Source organism: Saccopteryx leptura, unplaced genomic scaffold (assembly GCF_036850995.1).
Source record: "Saccopteryx leptura isolate mSacLep1 unplaced genomic scaffold, mSacLep1_pri_phased_curated manual_scaffold_17, whole genome shotgun sequence".
NCBI lineage: Eukaryota > Metazoa > Chordata > Mammalia > Chiroptera > Emballonuridae > Saccopteryx > Saccopteryx leptura.
Genome location: NW_027095699.1, coordinates 1,808,094 through 1,825,612, shown reverse-complemented (window position 1 = coordinate 1,825,612; position 17,519 = coordinate 1,808,094). Strand labels below are relative to the sequence as shown.

Sequence of the window (17,519 nt, the reverse complement as noted above, 5' to 3'; positions counted from 1 at the left end):
AGCCCCCTGAGGCCATTTATCTGGCCCCCCACTGCACTTCCGGAAGGGGCATCTCTTTCATTGGTGGTCAGTGAGAGGAGCATTATATGTGGCAGCCCTCCAAAGGTCTGAGGGACAGTGAACTGGCCCCCTGTGTAAAAAGTCTGGGGACCCCTGACTGTTGTAGTAACACCTAAGCCTTTCTTTTGCTTACCCATCCTAGTCTCGTGTCAGTCAGTGGGGAATAAAACGTTTTTTTCTAATTATTTAGCCCTATTGGTTCTAAATCTTTTTTTTTTTTTTGAGTGAGAGAGAGAACTGAAGGGAGAGATGAGAAGCATTAAGTCGTAGTTGCGACACTTTGGTTGTTCATTGATTACTTTCTCATGTGCTTTGACAGGGGGCTCAGGCCAAGCCAGTGAACCTCTGCACAAGCCAGCAACCTTGGGATAATCTTGATCATCCTGCACTCAAGCCAGTGACCTCAGGGTTTCGAATTTGGGTCGTGAGCGTCCCAGGTCCACTGTGCCACCACCAGTCAGGCAAGGTTGAATCCTTATCAATATTCAGCCTGGTCCTGTCTACAGTCCCCCAAACACACTCATTTCTTCACTCCTCCTGTTGACAACTCTGGTCAATTCACGCTCGTGTGAGCTGTGCTTTCTGAGAGCTGTCCCTGGGGGAACTCCCTGCAGCCGGGCTCTGCTGCACGCCTGTCCCTGCAGCCATGGCTGATGTTACAAGGGAGCACGGGTGCAGGGCGGAGCAACCACAGGTGAGAAGCAGATACAGAAAGGCTGTTTGGGGGGTTGGAGGTTGTCCCAATTTCACCTGGAAGAAGTGCGTGTTTCTGTTGTTTGTCCCGTCCACTGGAGAGGAGGACACTGCTACCATGCAAAGAGGGTCCAGGGAACATGAGTGCTGGTCCCAAGGTTCCCAAGGCCCAGCTGTGCCCTTCCCTGAAATTCTGGGTCAGCCCTGAAATTCCAAAACAGTGACCTTTACCCACTTTGCTTTCTTCCTGTATCAGTTCTATTTGGGGCATTTTTGTCATTTGCAGCCTAAGGGTTTCCAGCGAGCCCAAGTGCCTGGCCCTGTCACGAGGCCGCAGTGAGAATGCATGCAGCATGGAACCCGTGGGTGGGGGACTTCAGTCTGTGCAGAAACCCAACTCGACCTCCTTGGCAGCTCTCGGTGAGGAGCGACCCGTGTGCTGAGACTCTGCCCCACAAGCTCTCATAGCTCTACTTCCTCCCATGCCTCTGTTACAGTGACATCCCTAATGCTCCAGGACCTCCCCCCCAGAATGACAATGGAGAGATCCAGAAACCCCAAATAAAGCCACTGCACACACCGGTCAGCACCCACGTCGATCATTGTGCCTCACAAATAAACACAGGCTCCTCAGTGGTGGGACATTAACTCTTTTATTAATTTAAGGTTAACACTGTATTTGCTCTGTGGGTTTCCTCTTCGGAGTTGTGGGTTCAGTCAACACCTGCTGGTTTCCCCAGCTCACAGGGACAAGTTGGATGTGTATAAAGGGGCAGCAGAACCAAATGGAGACGTACAAGCTGGAAAAAATTTAAGGCAAATGTTACTCCCCTGTCACAGGGAGTCGATCAAGCAGATTTGTGCATTTCAATGAAAATATATGAAATATTTGTCAAAATAATTAACATCAGTAAAAATCAGAACACACAGCTTATAAAATGCCCACACAGGTTTGGCAGAAAGAGACCCAAGTGCACCATCAGGCTCTTGGGACAGTCGGACACAGGGACAGCCACCTGGAGAGCAAGTCTCTGCAGGAGCAGCGGCCACATCGGCTTCGGTAGCAGTTCCATGACCCGGGACGTGTCAGGTGAACAATTCTGGGCGAGAGGAATCGCTGGACCTGGGGCACCTTTGCTTGTCCTCGATGCCTCCTGGGGACCTTTCTCAGGAAGCTCTGGGTCAGCTGGAGGTGGGCATTTGGGCCATGAGAGCCCTAGAGACACAGACAGAGGTGGTGATAGGGACGCTGGGCTCACTCAAAGGAGAAGGCTCCGGGAAAGAGAGAACCTCCCCCTCGGGGTCTGGAATCTGGCTGTCTGAGCCCCCACAGCGATTTCAGAAGCTGCTGACTAGGTAGAAAAAGAAGATCTGTCCCCAGTGGTCAGACACGTGATGCCCCCGGATCTATCTCTTTTATGGTCTGGCCAAATCGTCCCCCACACAGCTCTGTGGCAGCTGGAGGAGCAGGTGTGGGGCTCCCCTTCCTCCCGCCCAGCACAGCCAGGTTCTGTGGGCCCGACCTGGTGACTGAGATTATGGTTGCTGCTCTAAAGCTCAGGGAGAGAGGCTGTGTCTTGACTTTCCGCTTTGGTCTTGATACACACGTCCCAGGATCTTGAAAAGAACCCGGGCAGGCGTGTACGGGGAGGAGGACAGACATCCAGACACCGTAGGTCTGCAAGGTACAAACCCTGCGGTGACAGAGGGGCTGCAGTGAGGGAGAGCCAGCAGTGAGGGAGAGCCAGCAGAGGCTGGACACTGTCAGCCACCAGCCATCCGGAGCCACAGGAAAAGAACAGTGAATGGAAATACTGACGGCAAAAGCATTAGCACAGCACAGGCCTGAGGTTTACGGATTCAAGTGTCTGTGACATTTGACTGAGTGACGTCAGCAATGCTCTTCAGTCAACCTGGGCCAGGTACCGAGTCTCAGAAACAAAGAATAAGAAAGAGACAAAAAGGCCACAGGCAGCCCTGGCCAGTTGGCTCAGTGGTAGAGCATCAGCCTGGCATGTGGAAGTCCCGGGTTTGATTCCCGGTCAGTGCACACAGGAGAAGCGCCCATCTGCTTCTCCACCCTTACCCCTCTCTTTTCTCTCTCTCTCTTCCCCACCTGCAGCCAAGGCTCCATTGGAGCAAAGTTGGCCCGGGTGCTGAGGATAGCTCCATGGCCTCCACCTCAGGTGCTAGAATGGCTCCAGTTGCAACAGAGTAATGCCCCAGATGGGCAGAACATCAATCACCCCCTGGTGGGCATGCCAGGTAGATCCTGGTCAGGCATATGTGGGAGTCTGTCTCTCTGCCTCCCCGCTTCTCATTTCAGAAAAATACAATAATAATAATAATAATAAAAAAGGCCACAGGGTAAACAGCTGGGAGCAGCCACTGTGCTCCTTGTGCTGGGCCCAGCTCTGTGGGGCTTCCAGGGGGGCCCAGAAGGGACGTCTCCTCCTGGCTGCAAGGGTTCCGGGGTGCCCACTGCTGGAGAGCACAGCCTACAGCCACGTGGGGTCACATGTCCACAGCAGGAGAGGCACCCATCATGCCCCATCTCCCAGGACCTGGGCTACGGCAACTGTGACCTAGCAGACACCTGATTCTCGATGGTGAGCAGCAACGAGCTCCACCTAACGGGCGATTCTCAGAACAAGGACGACAGTGCTGGGTGAGGAAGGAGACTCGGGAGAAGACAGCTGGGAACACGTCTGAGACCACAGACTCCGGACACGTTCCCACACCCGAGTGCAAATGACTCGCAGCACGAAGCCTAATAAAGCAAAGGCATTCTCACTGTTCTACATAAACACGGTGCCTGGGAGACATCTGTGCTGTCATCTCGGTGGGGAATTTTAAGACATAAACTTTCTTATGGAAGTAGTTTTCTCTGTGACTAAAGTGTTCACAGTAAGCAAAGACAGGTACACAGAACGAGGGCACTGTTTTAAAGCCTCCTTCCCTTCAGCACCTGAACCACCCTCGTCTCTGAGTCTACAGCGTCGCGTCCAGGACTGTGCCTTCTTGTGCAAGCACGGAGCTGCAGACAGGCCCGCTCACGAGCAGTCCGCAGCCTGCTCAGCTGGGAAACCCAGGCTGATCATTCTAAGAGCACCCCAGTGGCCCTGGCTGGATAGAAGGTCAACCCGGCATGCCAAAGGTCACAGGTTCAATCTCCAGTCAGAACACCTATAAGCAACCAGTGATCGCACAACTAAAATCGAACTAAGTAAAATCAGTTGACTTTTCTTTCTCCCCCACTTCCCACTTCCTCCCCCCTCTCAATTCAATGAAACCAAACCAAATTCTTTAATTCTTTTTATCAATTTTAGAAGGAGAGGAGGGGAGAGAGAAAGAGCAGGAACATTGATCTGGTGCTATATCTGCCCTGACCAGGAACCAAACCGGCAACCTCTGTACTTTGGGACAATGTTCTAACCAACCTAGCGACCCAGCCTGGGATACAATTTTTTTTTTTAAAGCTGGAAACGGGGAGAGACAGTCAGACAGACTCCCGCATGCACCTGACCGGGATCCACCCGGCACGCCCACCAGGGGCGACGTTCTGCCCACCAGGGGGCGATGCTCTGCCGTTGACCAGAGCCACTCTAGCGCCTGGGGCAGAGGCCAAGGAGCCATCCCAGCACCCAGGCCATCTTTGCTCCAATGGAGCCTTGGCTGAGGGAGGGGAAGAGAGAGACAGAGAGGAAGGAGGGGGGGTGGAGAAGCAAATGGGCGCTTCTCCTATGTGCACTGGCCGGGAATCGAACCCGGGTCCCCCGCACATCAGGCCGTCGCTCTACCGCTGAGTCAACTGGCCAGGGCCCAAAATTTTTTTTAAAGTATGACATTCTGACTTTTCTTTTTTAGCTTGTAAAATTGTAATACTGTCGGTAATATAAAATCTTTTTAATTGTACAGCTCAGTGGTATTAGGTACATTCACATGTTGTGCAACCATCACCACCATCCATCCATTCATCATCCCCAGACAGACATTTTCATCTTACCAAACTCAAACTTCACACCTGTAAACAGTAACCTATCCCCCCTCCCTCCTGCCCCTGCCAGGGCCTCTGTGACTTTACCACTAGAAACCCCTGGCCTACTGAGGAATCCTAAGGCTTTCTTGGTTTGAAGAGGGTTCGGCCACCCCCCTGCGTCACCCAGGTCCCGGGACGGCACGGCACAGCGAAACCCAGGCCTGTGCGGCCGTGAACTCACCCACACAGGTGCGGCAGGTGTGGTGGCAGTCCCCACACTTGACCAGCTCGGAATCGAAGTAGGTGCCCGGCTCACAGTCAGGGACGCAGCTGCCCCATGCAAGGCTGTTGGAGGGGGAAAAAGACAGATTTTGACATCCCTTCCGAATTCTAATTAAATGAAGATTTGCCCTCAAGGTCTTTCATGAGAGAAAATGCAAGTCTCTGAAGCTCAGCTGAGTTCATAAAGGTTCTGAGCCGACATAAGCGGAAAAGCGGTTCTGATTCTGGAGGAGGTCCGGCTGGGAGGGTTGTCCTGGGCCCGAGAGCAGGACCATTGCCAGCAGGTGGCTGGCGGGACCCGGGTCCATCTCCGAAGCCCCAGGGCCCGGGTCCTGGTGCAGACAGCCAGGTCCTCCCATTCTCTCCTGGTCTGTGATGGCTTCTCCTCACTGGCACTAACCAAACCTGAACCCGACCCAAGAGGAGGACTTGAGCGTGTGAGGGCCACCCCTGGTGACAGGTGGGCAGTCTCACTGTCTCGAGCCCTCTGCAATCTTAACAACACTTACAAAACCCGGATGGGCTCCCACCTCTGTCCTTCACCATAAACTTGAACTCAAATCCCCTCCCGGGACCCGGCAGGACCTGCCTCGGTGGCTCCCCTTCTCCTCTCGCACCTCCAAGGTCAAGGCTTAGGGAGGAGACTGTCGCTGGGCTGTCCACTCCAGGTCCTTTCCCCGCCATGTCCTAGCTGTGCAACCAGACCCAGACCCCAGAAAAGTCCACTGACCTCTCTGAGTCCCCATCTCCTCTCCTGTTTGTTGGGATAATCATGGCTCCTGCACAGCAGTGCTGTTTTCGGGGCTAAATGAGCAAATACTCTTAAGATGTTGGTGAGAGTCTGGCACCGGGCAGTGTGAATACACACCAGACACTCTGCTTCTTCACTCCCAAGAGCACACTGTGCTCGATGCACATGCTGTGAGTGCACCTGACACTCGACACGTGGGACTGGTGTCCTGGGTGCGTCAGACACACGGAATCCTGCATGAGGGATATGGCGGGGGTAACCATGGACAGCAGACACCCAGGGCCTTCCTGCTCACAGAACCAGGGCTGCTGTGACTGGCAGTTCCATCCAGTCCTTAAACGCACATTCTTCCTGCACGTCAGCCCTCAGAGCTGGGTGGCAGGAGACGCAGCTCTAATGGGGCAGCAATGACTTGGAGCCTCGGCTCACGAGGACACTGGGCAATAAAAGGGAGCTTCCTGTGGGTTACAGCCCATGATAAAACCCCTGCTTCCATCTGCGTGGCTGTGTTTTCTCTCTGCAACACTGTTCATCTGGGGGCGGTTGACGTCCTCTCCTCCAGAACCCAGGGACAGAGAGAGGAGGCCCCAGGACCCTGCAGCAGTTCCCTGGTGGGGTGGGTCCCAATGACTTGGAACCATGGAGCCTCCCTGACACCTTCAGCTTCCAGCCTGGGGTCGAGGAGCACTGGCCGGAGGAGACATCACAGCTGCAGCTCCCAGGCCTCCTGCTGCGGCCACCTCAGTGTCCCCTCTGTCTCCTGGGGAACTGGTTCTTCAATGCATCCTGTCACTGCCGCAACCCTGCCTCGTGCACCTAACAGGGTTAGAGGACAGCAGGCGTGCACATGGCCTTGGGGGCCTGCTTCTCTCCTGCCCTCAACCAGGTCAGAAAAGAGGGTCGACCCACGAATGCTGCTGCAGCAGCTACGTGCTCCCTGAGGCAACTTCCTCTCCCGGCAGAAACAGGAGTGATGTTGACGCCCACGTCAGAGGCGCTGTGGAAACCAGACATGGGTGTGCAGCTCCTCCTCACACCCTCCACCAAGAAACCCCTCTGCCGGTGCCCTCAGCCTGGATGACAGGGAGGCCGGCAGGGAGGGCCTGGGCCTGGCACAGCCTGGCACAGCATCCTCCTCCTCCCTGGGGGCCTGCCAGAAATGCAGAGTCCCGGGCTCCAGTCAGAGATGCCTGGTCAGAATCTGCGTTTTCACAACAGCCTCAGTGACTCAGGGGCACTCCGTGGGGTGAGAAGCACTGTTCTCATCAACCTTCCCCCCAACTCTGTCTCCTTTGTGTGACCCCAGTCAGTTCTTCTGAGCTTCCTTCCCAGTCTGTCCCCAGTGCCTCCCTCCAAGCTGCCCCTGCCACATCCACAGCTGCCCATCCCCACACACGCAGGCCCTGGGTCCCAGACGCACTGCCACGGCAGGCTGACCCTGTGGCAAATCATTTATGGCCCAACACAGCTCATCCCATCTCATCTTCCCAAGGCAGGGTGGCTCCACGCCCCCGTTTTACCAGAGGAAACAAAGATGTGATTTCAAGAGACTTTCCTGGAGGCGTGTGGACGGCAGGTGGACACTTCCCTTTAACACGCAGAGCCTGTTTCCGGACTGCGGGAGGGTCCATGGCGTCATTCCAAACGGTTACTTGGAGGAACAGGTAATGAGCATTTGGTTGCAGTAAATGCAGTTTGGCTGCATTGAATGGGCTAAACAAACATTTCAAAGTATTCTGATAAAAATCGTGACCCCAGTACAATGTTTTTAAAGAGGATGTGTGTTGCGCTTGATAGAAGAGAGACAACAACAAGTCTGATTTGGACAGACTCTTCATCTTTACCCTGAAAGGCTTCTGAAAATTTGCCTTTCTGTGAGAATTTGCAAAAACACAGCAAATCGTTGAGTGGAAACGAGAGAGAGAGGTGACAGAAACAGGAAGGAGCAGAACTCCGTGTCTCACCTGAACCCCTCCTGGCAGACAGTACACTTCTCCGCGTCACCCATGCACCTCTTACAGCTTGCGTGGCACTTCAGGCATTTTTTCTGACCTGAAGGAAGAGACGAGAAGGGAAGTGGGAGAATGCCGACACGTCAGACCTGGGCCCACGGGGCTCCTGTCCCCAGCGGGGCTGACAGAGCAGCCGTCACTGGGCGTCAGCTCCAGGACGGATGATGCAGGAATCAGGCAGCCATGTCGGGACCACAAGCCCTGTGTCAGATGTCAGGGGTCTTAGCTCTTTTTTCTGCAATAAACCAAAGTCCACAGACAACGTGGGGGGCCCTGTCCAGAGGACACAAGCTCGGTTCTGCTAACTTCAACAGGACAGAAGCCAGTTCCTGGCTGACTGAGCAGAGATGACTCAGGGCCTTTGCACACATGACAGGGTGGAGCCTGAGGGTGCCCCTGAGCCCCCCACCAGCATCCTCCAGGGGTCTTTACTAAATACTCAGTGACCGTGGACATAGACACGCATAATCACCACAGCAGAACGGTGGCTTCTTTCACCTTGTTTAGGAATGACCCTCCATCCACTTGACCCAGACGCTCTCTCTGTCTCTTCCCGGGGAACCGAGTTGATGAAACACCGAGTGATGTCCTGGGCCCCTGAGTCCCCCACCTCTGCCCACTTCCTGAGACTGGCAGAGCTACCCACCTGGCTTCCCTGCTCTGAGTTCAAGACCCACCTGTGTCATCATTAGTCATGGGCCTTTTGTCACCTCTCAGCAATGTCCCCTCATGGCCCCTCTGAGGGGTGTGGTCACTGTGTGCCGAGTGCACCACAAACACTAGCCTCTTTAGCCAGCGGGCGGCACCGCATTTCTGGGGGGCTGCAAACTGTCTGTCTTCACTCACACCCACTGCAGCCCAGGAAGTCTTCCTAAGAGGGCCCTTCACCCAGTTTCGACCATCAAGTCCACAAGTGGGAGCCGACGACCCATCCGCCACCCCCACCTGCCTGTGCAAGCACTCTGCCAACACACCCAGGGCTGCAGGGGGAGACAGTGCAGGGCAGGCGGCAGGGCACCCCGGAGGCCTTCCTGTTTTGATGTCTGAAGTCCCTGATGTCTGATGTCAGTCATTGCTGACCCGAGAGCCTCTGGCCTGAGCTGTCTCTCTGCCTGTCCTCAGTAACAGAAGTTGACTTTCAGAAGTGAGATTCCACAAACCAGCAGGTTCATGTCAGCATCAGTGCACCTGCTCTGACCACGTCTCTGTGAGACTGGCCAGGAGCACCCGGTCTGAAGGCTCTATAGAGTCACCATTGCGCCCTCCCTTCCCTGGTCAGAGTTCTTTCTCAGAGGGACGGGTGCACAGGGGGCAGAGGGCAGGAAAGTCCCACCGGTGAGGGAACCGCAGCCCAGGGAAGGGTAGACTCGTCATTTCAATGCCCAGCAACATGCATTTACCTTCATGAGCATAAGACCCGGCAGGACAGAGGGTCACGCAGGTGTTCATCTCCTGATGGTGGTAGAACCCGCGGCGGCAAGACAGGCACTGGGTTGGACCCCTGCCCGTGCACATCTCACATCCCCTGTGGCACCGGCGACAGCGTCTGGCTGCTGTGTCCCTGAAGTAGCCCAAGGGGCACGTGCTCACGCACTTCCTGGAGGACCAGGAGCAGAGAGGGCCTTTGCAACACTCTGCCAACACGTCGTTCACCCCCTTCCCCAACCCCAGCAGCACAAATGCCACAGCCAGTTGAGCCGAGCAGGGAAGAACAGAAGGCTGCAGGGACCGTAGCTGTCCCGTCTGCCCCCCCCTCCCAGAAAACAGAGGCCCGGGGTGGGGGGTAGGGGTCGAAGGCCGAAGGTAAAGCCATCCCTGGGAAGGCAGAGGCTGGGAACCCTGCCCTTTACACATCGCCCTAGGGAAGCACCATGTGACTGTGGAGCTACTGTGAAGACTGCAAATTTTGAATTTCAGAAGATTCAGCTCCAACAAACCCTCCCCCCTGCCTTTGGCCTGGGGTCTCCTGGCCAGTGAGCAGTCTGCAGCACGACTGCCTCTGCCCAGCACAGGGGAGCAGCTGTGTGACCTCCAGGATGGGGTGAAGTCATGCCTGCACCTGCCACACCCCTGCCTACACCCTGGTGGGAGTGTGCCCCCCATGCATGCCCACACCCCTCTGCCTACACCCGGGTGGGAGTGTGCCCCCCATGCATGCCCACACCCCTGCCTACACCTGGGTGGGAGTGTGCCCCCATGCATGCCCACACCTCTGCCTACACCTGGGTGGGAGTGTGCCCCCCATGCATGCCCACACCCATGCCTACACCCTGGTGGGAGTGTGCCCCCCATGCATGCCCACACCCCTGCCTACACCCAGGTGGGAGTGTGCCCCCCATGCATGCCCACACCCCTCTGCCTACACCCTGGTGGGAGTGTGCCCCCATGCATGCCCACCCCTGCCTACACCCTGGTGGGAGTGTGCCCCCCATGCATGCCCACACCCCTGCCTACACCCGGGTGGGAGTGTGCCCCCCATGCATGCCCACACCCCTGCCTACACCCTGGTGGGAGTGTGCCCCCCATGCATGCCCACACCTCTGCCTACACCCTGGTGGGAGTGTGCCCCCCATGCATGCCCATACCCCTGCCTACACCCTGGTGGGAGTGTGCCCCCATGCATGCCCACATCCTGCCTACACCCTGGTGGGAGTGTGCCCCCATGCATGCCCACACCCCTGCCTACACCCGGGTGGGAGTGTTCCCCCCATGCATGCCCACATCCTGCCTACACCCTGGTGGGAGTGTGCCCCCATGCATGCCCACACCTCTGCCTACACCCTGGTGGGAGTGTACCCCCCATGCATGCCCACACCCTGCCTACACCCTGGTGGGAGTGTGCCCCCCATGCATGCCCACACCTCTGCCTGGGCACTCAGGCACAGGAGCCCCCTGATGTTTAGAGAAGTTCTGGCCCTAAAAGAACATCTGTCTGCAGCTCCCCAGTGGTCAGCCTTACAATGCTGAATATGATCCATTATAGTGGAACAAAATAGAGAAGTTTATGACCACCAAGGTCACCATGACACAGCTCCTGGTTCCTGTCATGGACACAAACTGCTTGTGTGATGAGGACAAACCAGCTACTAAAACTGATGAAATTTCAGAGTGGTGAAGCTCACTGGGATTCCCTTTCTGGGGCACCGCATGAATTCCTAGCAGGTGCCAGTTGTGGGGGAGAGAACAGCTCTACACAGGCCCCTGTGTGGTGCCTGCCCTGCAGGCTCCCAACACGCAGACAGGCCCCAGCCCATACCTGCTGGTCTTGGTGCTGCCCAGGCTGAAGTGGACACAGTTCAAGCACTGGTCTGCGTTGGGGCCGTCACAGCCCTTGTCCCCACACTCTGGGTGGCACACACCTTAAAGAAACAAGCGCTTCCTTTCAGCTATAGAGACACTTTCTGAGTCCAGTGCAGTCCCCAAAGACCCTGCATCGGGGTCAGAAGAAGTTCTCTAGACAGTGGTGGGCCTGGGGTCTGGACGACCACAGGGGAATGGTGGCCCCGGCTCAGGGTCTGTGTCTGAGGGTCTGACCCTCTAGGTAGAACAGCAGCGGCAGGTGGGAACCCAGATCTGTGGTGAGAAGAATGCTGTGCGAGGCCAGAAGAGAGGCTGGTGGGGGCAGGTGAGGCTGCGTTCCACGATGCTGGACCAGCCAGCCGTCACATCTGCATCCGGAAGACAAAGCAACGTCACAGGTGTGTTGAGGGCGTTTGGGCCGCTGCCAGGAGCACTGCTGACCCCACAGGAAACAGCGGGAAAGACGGGCGGGGGGCCAGGCTGGATGTCCACGTGCCCGCGATCGAGGGTGTGGCGGGCCCCTTTCAGCCGTCCTCCCTGTGGCCCTCCCTGTCTCCCTCTGGTTAACTCTGGGGCCAGGCATTGCTGTAAAGTGATGGGGACACAGCAGGAGCTCACTGGACACCAGCAGCCTCACCCTCTGGGGGCTTCCCTCTCATGTCACAGGGAGAGCCCAGTATGAGCACCAGTCACCAGAGGCATGTCCAGACGTGGCCTCTTCCCCCTGGCCTGACACATGTGACAGCATGCCGAGGCTGACACAGTGGGGGAGAGGCTGCCCCACCGACCATCCCTCTCCCCCTCCTCCAGGACACGGCTCAGGAAAGCCTGCCGGCTGGGAGGGCCCCATGGGCCATTCTGAAGGCTTTTGACACTTTAGAAAGAACAAAAGAAACTTCCATCAGGTTTTAGTCATGGGGGAGGTGGGAGTAAGTTCAGAGCAAAGAGGAAGTGATCTGCTGGCCACTGGCCCTGCACAGGACAGACGGCAAGACAAAAGTCCCCCTTCTCTGTGCCCACAATGGTCTCTGCTGAGCTACTTAAAGCCCTCTTCCTGCCTCTGTGCGGCCTCCAGCCTTTCCCAGTGTCAAGCCGGTTTATTTTACGTCCCTCCCTGAACTGTTATTTCTAACGTTTTCACTGTGGGTCCCACTGTAAACCCCTTTTAAGCAGAGTTCATCCCTGGGGACGAGCTGGACTGCACCTCCTGGTCTGGGTGGGAATGGAGTGGCGTTGCCTGGTACTCAGCCCACCGGGGACCCAAAGCTCGATACACGTCACTGAGCCCTGCTCCCAACCCGGCCTGGCCCTGGCTCCCAGCTGTTTGCTATTTGAAGACAGTTCCCATTTGACTTGATTCTTGTCCAAGTCATCCCAGTCCATGCATGGGGTTCGCCTCAGGAATCCTGCCCCCTTGCACTGTTTCGGCTGAAAACATAAGAACATGGCTACCAGGCTCTGGGCTTCTCAGCCCGCCAGCCAGCTGTGGCCTTGCAGACGCACAGCCTCCTTCTGCAGTGACCTCTCGCTGAGCCCAGAGAGTAACACTTCAGTCTCACTTGATAAAGTTATCAGCCTCAATCTTAAGGCGACCTGGGGGGACAGGGAGGGGAGAGACCATTTTCTCACTCTTTCTTGGCCCAGAAGGAAACGTCATGTGGGCAAGATCTGGTCTAGAACAGTCACAACAGTGGACTGAAACTGGGAAAATGTAGGTGTCCTCCCTCCGCTCGCTGAATATTCTAGAACGTCCCAGCCCAGGATGGCCCTGGGGAAGGGCCTGGAGCAGTGTTTCCAGCTGCTGGTCCCCACGTGCTGACTCCTCTCCCCTCCCCTGGGGCCTCTCTGCAGGGGAGAGGTGCATCAGTGACACTGAGGGGCCAGGCAAGGCCGGGTCCATCCAACAGCATGACCAGCAGAGCACTGACAGGGCGTCCAGGTGACCGGCCATGTCCAGTCCCCTGGGAAGGTCAGTGAGCCTCTGCCCATGCAGGGATGTTTAGCTGACACCTGTGAGCACCCTCTCTCATGTGGATCTCTACTTGAATTATCTCCAAAAGCCCAACATCAAGACACAGCTCTTTGGGAAGCGTTTTGAATTAAACCCGCCTGGCTGGCTGTCCTCGTCCACCCCTCCTGATGTCAGGAACGCCTGTGCTTTGCTGTGCCCCATCCTTGGGTGAGCACAGGTCACCCTGCGGCATGGTCCTTTCATCTCCCTTCCCCTCTCCCACTGGAGGGACGTTTCCAGAGACCCACAGCCCCCTGGCTCACTGCCTGAGGCCCCACACACGAGGGACCCGGGTCATGTCCTGAACCTCCTGGCTGAGCGCTGACTTCCCTCGACAGGCGGATTTGAAAATGCTCCCTGAGATCATCAGAAGGGCCAACCCAGGATGAACGACTCAGGAATGAGGGTTACAAAGCAACTGGGGTCTCGGGGGCTTGGCCACCACTGCTCAGAACAGTCTCTTCAGGAACATGGTTTGTAAGTATCGCTGGGTTCCTCGCCCTTCACGCCATTCAGAAAAAGTGCACAGACTACCACAAAGCCACTGAGGGTTCTCGGCATCTCAGCCCGCCCGCTGCGGCCACTGCCAATCTTCCCTGCTGGACTCCCAGGTCCTCCCATCCCTTAGCAGCACCCTCGAAGTTGGATATCAACACCCCCATTTACTTCCAGAACCCCAGACTCTACAAAGACCTCGGCCTTCCATCTCCTCTGCCTGGTTCCCAACGGAGGCCCCTTCCCAGCACAGCTGTCCTGCCACCAGGGACACCTGACATGCCCACAGTGGCCCTGATTCTCTTATCAGAGTCATGCCCACCACCGTCTGGGACCGTTACCCTCACGGTGCCTGGGCTCCCCTCTCACCAGGTGCCCTGCTGCTGGACCTGGGGTTAAGCCCCTCACAGCCAGGGACCAGCTCTCCGCATGTTCCAGAAACCTCCCCGCAGCCCACTCCGTCTCGGTGCTGAGCTCTGCACGAGTTGTCAGTCATCGTCAGCCCACTTCACAATGACCCTTGACCCTTCTTTCCCTGGGCTTGTCTGAGACGGCCAGGGGCATGGGCCACCAGAGACACCACATCCTGCGTGCTTCTTACTGGGCATTGGATCTACCTGGCTGCTTCATTCTCCCTGATTACCCCCTTCTTCCTCCGCCCTTCCTCCTCCTCCTCCTCTTCCCTCTTCTTCTTCCTCAAAGCCCTCTCCCCCTTTCCCTCCGTCCACACCATCCTCTCTGGCTCTTCTGCCTGTTACTGGCTCGCCTGTCCCACTTGCCCTGAGAATGCAGGGGACACCCTGAGCCTCAGGACCCATCTGAACACCACAGAGCCCCCCTCTATCTGCGGGGGCACTCAGGAGAGGCTCAGGGTCCTGGCTGCAGACCCATATCATACGGAGATTCCAGGACAGGTCAGCTAAGCATCAGCGGCAGATTTTACCATTAAAATATCAGTCATTTATTAACAATTATGGAATCTCGCCAAGGCTTATAAATCACAGTGGGGAAACAGCAGATTAGTTCATATGTAATTCAATGGTCCATTTTATAGCAAAGGCAGAAGAAATTTAAAACAGAATCAACCATAATTTATGCCTGATATGCATGGGTGAAATGCTCCGCTGTGCCACCCACTCCTGAGCTGTGAGATGGCACGTGGCAGAGCAGGCACCCGCAGTCTCAGAGACCTCCCATCACTCATCAGGCAGCACGTGGCAGCCCGGGCACCTGCAGTCTCAGAGACCGCCCACCACTCAGCACGGAGCACGTGGCAGCGCGGGCACCCGCAGTCTCAGAGACCGCCCACCACTCAGCATGGAGCACGTGGCAGCGCGGGCACCCGCAGTCTCAGAGACCGCCCACCACTCATCAGGCAGCACGTGGCAGCGCGGGCACCCGCAGTCTCAGAGACCGCCCACCACTCATCAGGCAGCACGTGGCAGCGCGGGCACCCGCAGTCTCAGAGACCGCCCACCACTCAGCATGGAGCACGTGGCAGCGCGGGCAACGCAGTCTCAGAGACCGCCCACCACTCAGCACGTGGCAGCGCGGGCACCCGCAGTCTCAGAGACTGGCCACCACTCATCAGCAGCACGTGGCAGCGCGGGCACCGCAGTCTCAGAGACCACCCACCACTCAGCACGGAGCACGTGGCAGCGCGGGCACCGCAGTCTCAGAGACCGCCCACCACTCAGCACGGAGCACATGGCAGCGCGGCACCCGCAGTCTCAGAGACCGCCCACCACTCAGCATGGAGCACGTGGCAGCACGGGCACCCGCAGTCTCAGAGACCGCCCACCACTCATCAGGCAGCACGTGGCAGCACGGGCACCCGCAGTCTCAGAGACCGCCCACCACTCAGCATGGAGCACGTGGCAGCACGGGCACCCGCAGTCTCAGAGACCGCCCACCACTCAGCATGGAGCACGTGGCAGCGCGGGCACCCGCAGTCTCAGAGACCGCCCACCACTCAGCACGGAGCACGTGGCAGCGTGGGCACCCGCAGTCTCAGAGACCGCCCACCACTCAGCATGGAGCACGTGGCAGCGCGGACACCCGCAGTCTCAGAGACCACCCATCACTCATCAGGCAGCACGTGGCAGCGCGGGCACCTGCAGTCTCAGAGACCGCTCACCACTCAGCACAGAGCCAGCAGTCAGCCAGGGAAGAGAGGCCCAACCAGAAACGCCCCTCTCTCACTCCTAGCTGCCCTGGGAGTCTCTGAGGGGAAGAACAGCTTCTCCCACCCAGTGCTCATGGGGGTGGGCAGCGTCTGAGACCCTCCCCTGCTGCTGGCTCTGTGGCGAGAGCCAGGCCACTAGTCATGACTTCACTGAGCATCTTTACTGCCTGGCAGAGTCCGAGCCCCTTCGTGTAGTGTTAGAATCTACTCACATGAGGTCTGGAGACCCAGCCCTGGGTCTCTGTCGCAGCCCGTGGGGCCGGGCAGGACCTGCATGCCCGCTCTGTCCACCCAGCCATCCTGTCCTCCTTAGGACCCTGGTCCTTCCCACATCCTGCTGACAAGGACCTGCGTGGGTGGGCGTGAGAGCGAGTCAGGACGCTGCCGTGAGATGGGAGCCTGGAGGAGCCCTGTTTCTGGTTGGGCATACAGAACCTCGCTGTCCGGCCTGGGAGGGGAGGTACTTACTGCTCTGAAGTGTACTTACTGGTTTGTAAAGTACTAGGAGAGCCGTGGGAGGAGGGAGCTGTGTGAGTGCAAATTAGCATCCTTATTACGACACCCAGCACGAGAGGAGACACACGACCCTAACCCCACCTCAGCCGGGAGCAGCCCACACGCTCAGGGCCACAGCGCACAGCCAGACCTCTCGGAGGCTGCCGTGTCCTCAGGAACCGGGCTCATTACCTGTGTAGTCCTCTTCGTCCTCAGGAACCTCGGCCGGGGACGGTGACAGAGCGGCCCTGGGCGGCTCCAGCTCCGGGGTGGAGAGCTCCAGCATCCGGGAGCGGGACTGGTGGGAGCTGAAGGTGGTGTAGGGGTGCTGCGCCGTGCCATACAGGGTGAGGCTCCACTCCTTCAGCTTCCCTGGAAGGCACCGACCCGGAGTCAAGAGCCCTCCCTGGGGAAGCTCTCGAACTCCGGCCCCTCATGGAGGTGCCAGCTGCTGCCCAGCTCCGGCTCCCAAGCCCCCGGCCTGCACATAGTAGGGCTCTGTGGCCCCTCCTTCACTTCCGAGCCACCAGGGCCAGGGATGTGCCTGCTGCCCATGCTCTCTGCCCCAGGGTCTTCCCGCAGCCTCCCCAAGGGTCCCAACCCATCACTGGGGACAACAGCCTCCCTTCTCTCCCGGAGTACCTGACTCAGTGGGCAGGCCTGGGGCACATGGCCCCGAGCAGTGTTCCTTTCTTTGAGCCATCACCCTGGCCAACCCAAGAGCTAGGCCCTGAATGCCTGCAGCAACCCCCCAGGTCTCTCCCGGCCAGGCCAGCTCTGGGGGACGTGTGTCCCTGACTTTGAAGCACCACTCCTAAGCTAGCCAGCTCCTAGGATACAGCCACTCAGACACTTGGTGGCCATTTCCCCAACATGTCCCCACGTGAGTAGGGAGGGCAACACCAGCAGCAGGTCAGGGGCTCGGTGCAGACACAGGCCCTAGCAAGCTGGCCGTCTTCAACCCCCAGATGCGGCAGACCCACATTCAACCCCAGCACCGGATCTGGGCATCTGAGGCCCTGAGTGACTGTTGTCATTAGAGAGGGGGCACAGGGACTGCACGGCAGGACCAAGGGCTCTGCAGTGATGGTCTGCATCGGGACTTATTTCAGACCTGCGTGATGTCGCCGAACACCCCCAGCAGGGACCTGGGCACTGAGACTAGACTCTTACTGTCAGAAGCAGTTTTGGTGGGCAAGACAGAGGGGCGGCTCTAGGCCTGGGGTCACCACGCAGCCATGTGGAGGGAGAAGGAG

The 17,519-nt window shown here is 57.6% G+C and overlaps 1 protein-coding gene across 1 annotated transcript; it reads right to left on the bottom strand.

Annotated features, from left to right (window-relative positions):
- Positions 1 to 4,911: 4,911 nt before the first annotated feature.
- LOC136386856 (proprotein convertase subtilisin/kexin type 6-like) lies at positions 4,912 to 17,127 on the bottom strand. Its single transcript, XM_066357977.1, has 7 exons — positions 17,103 to 17,127; positions 16,456 to 16,635; positions 16,256 to 16,294; positions 11,034 to 11,136; positions 9,178 to 9,374; positions 7,730 to 7,817; positions 4,912 to 5,077 (listed from the first exon to the last, which is right to left on the bottom strand). The coding sequence occupies exons 1-7, from the start codon at positions 17,125 to 17,127 to the stop codon at positions 4,912 to 4,914; spliced, it is 798 nt and encodes a 265-aa protein (XP_066214074.1).
- Positions 17,128 to 17,519: the final 392 nt, after the last annotated feature.

Excerpts from the sequence above, each read along its gene's own strand:
- LOC136386856 (XM_066357977.1), bottom strand. The coding sequence starts at position 17,127 with ATGGCCACCAAGTGTCTGAGTGGCT. Across the intron at positions 16,295-16,455 it reads GGACGAAGAGGACTACACAG|CTCCCTCCTCCCACGGCTCT; the intron begins GTAATGAGCCCG and ends GCACTCACACAG. Across the intron at positions 5,078-7,729 it reads GTCTGCCAGGAGGGGTTCAG|CCTTGCATGGGGCAGCTGCG; the intron begins GTGAGACACGGA and ends CCCCTCCAACAG.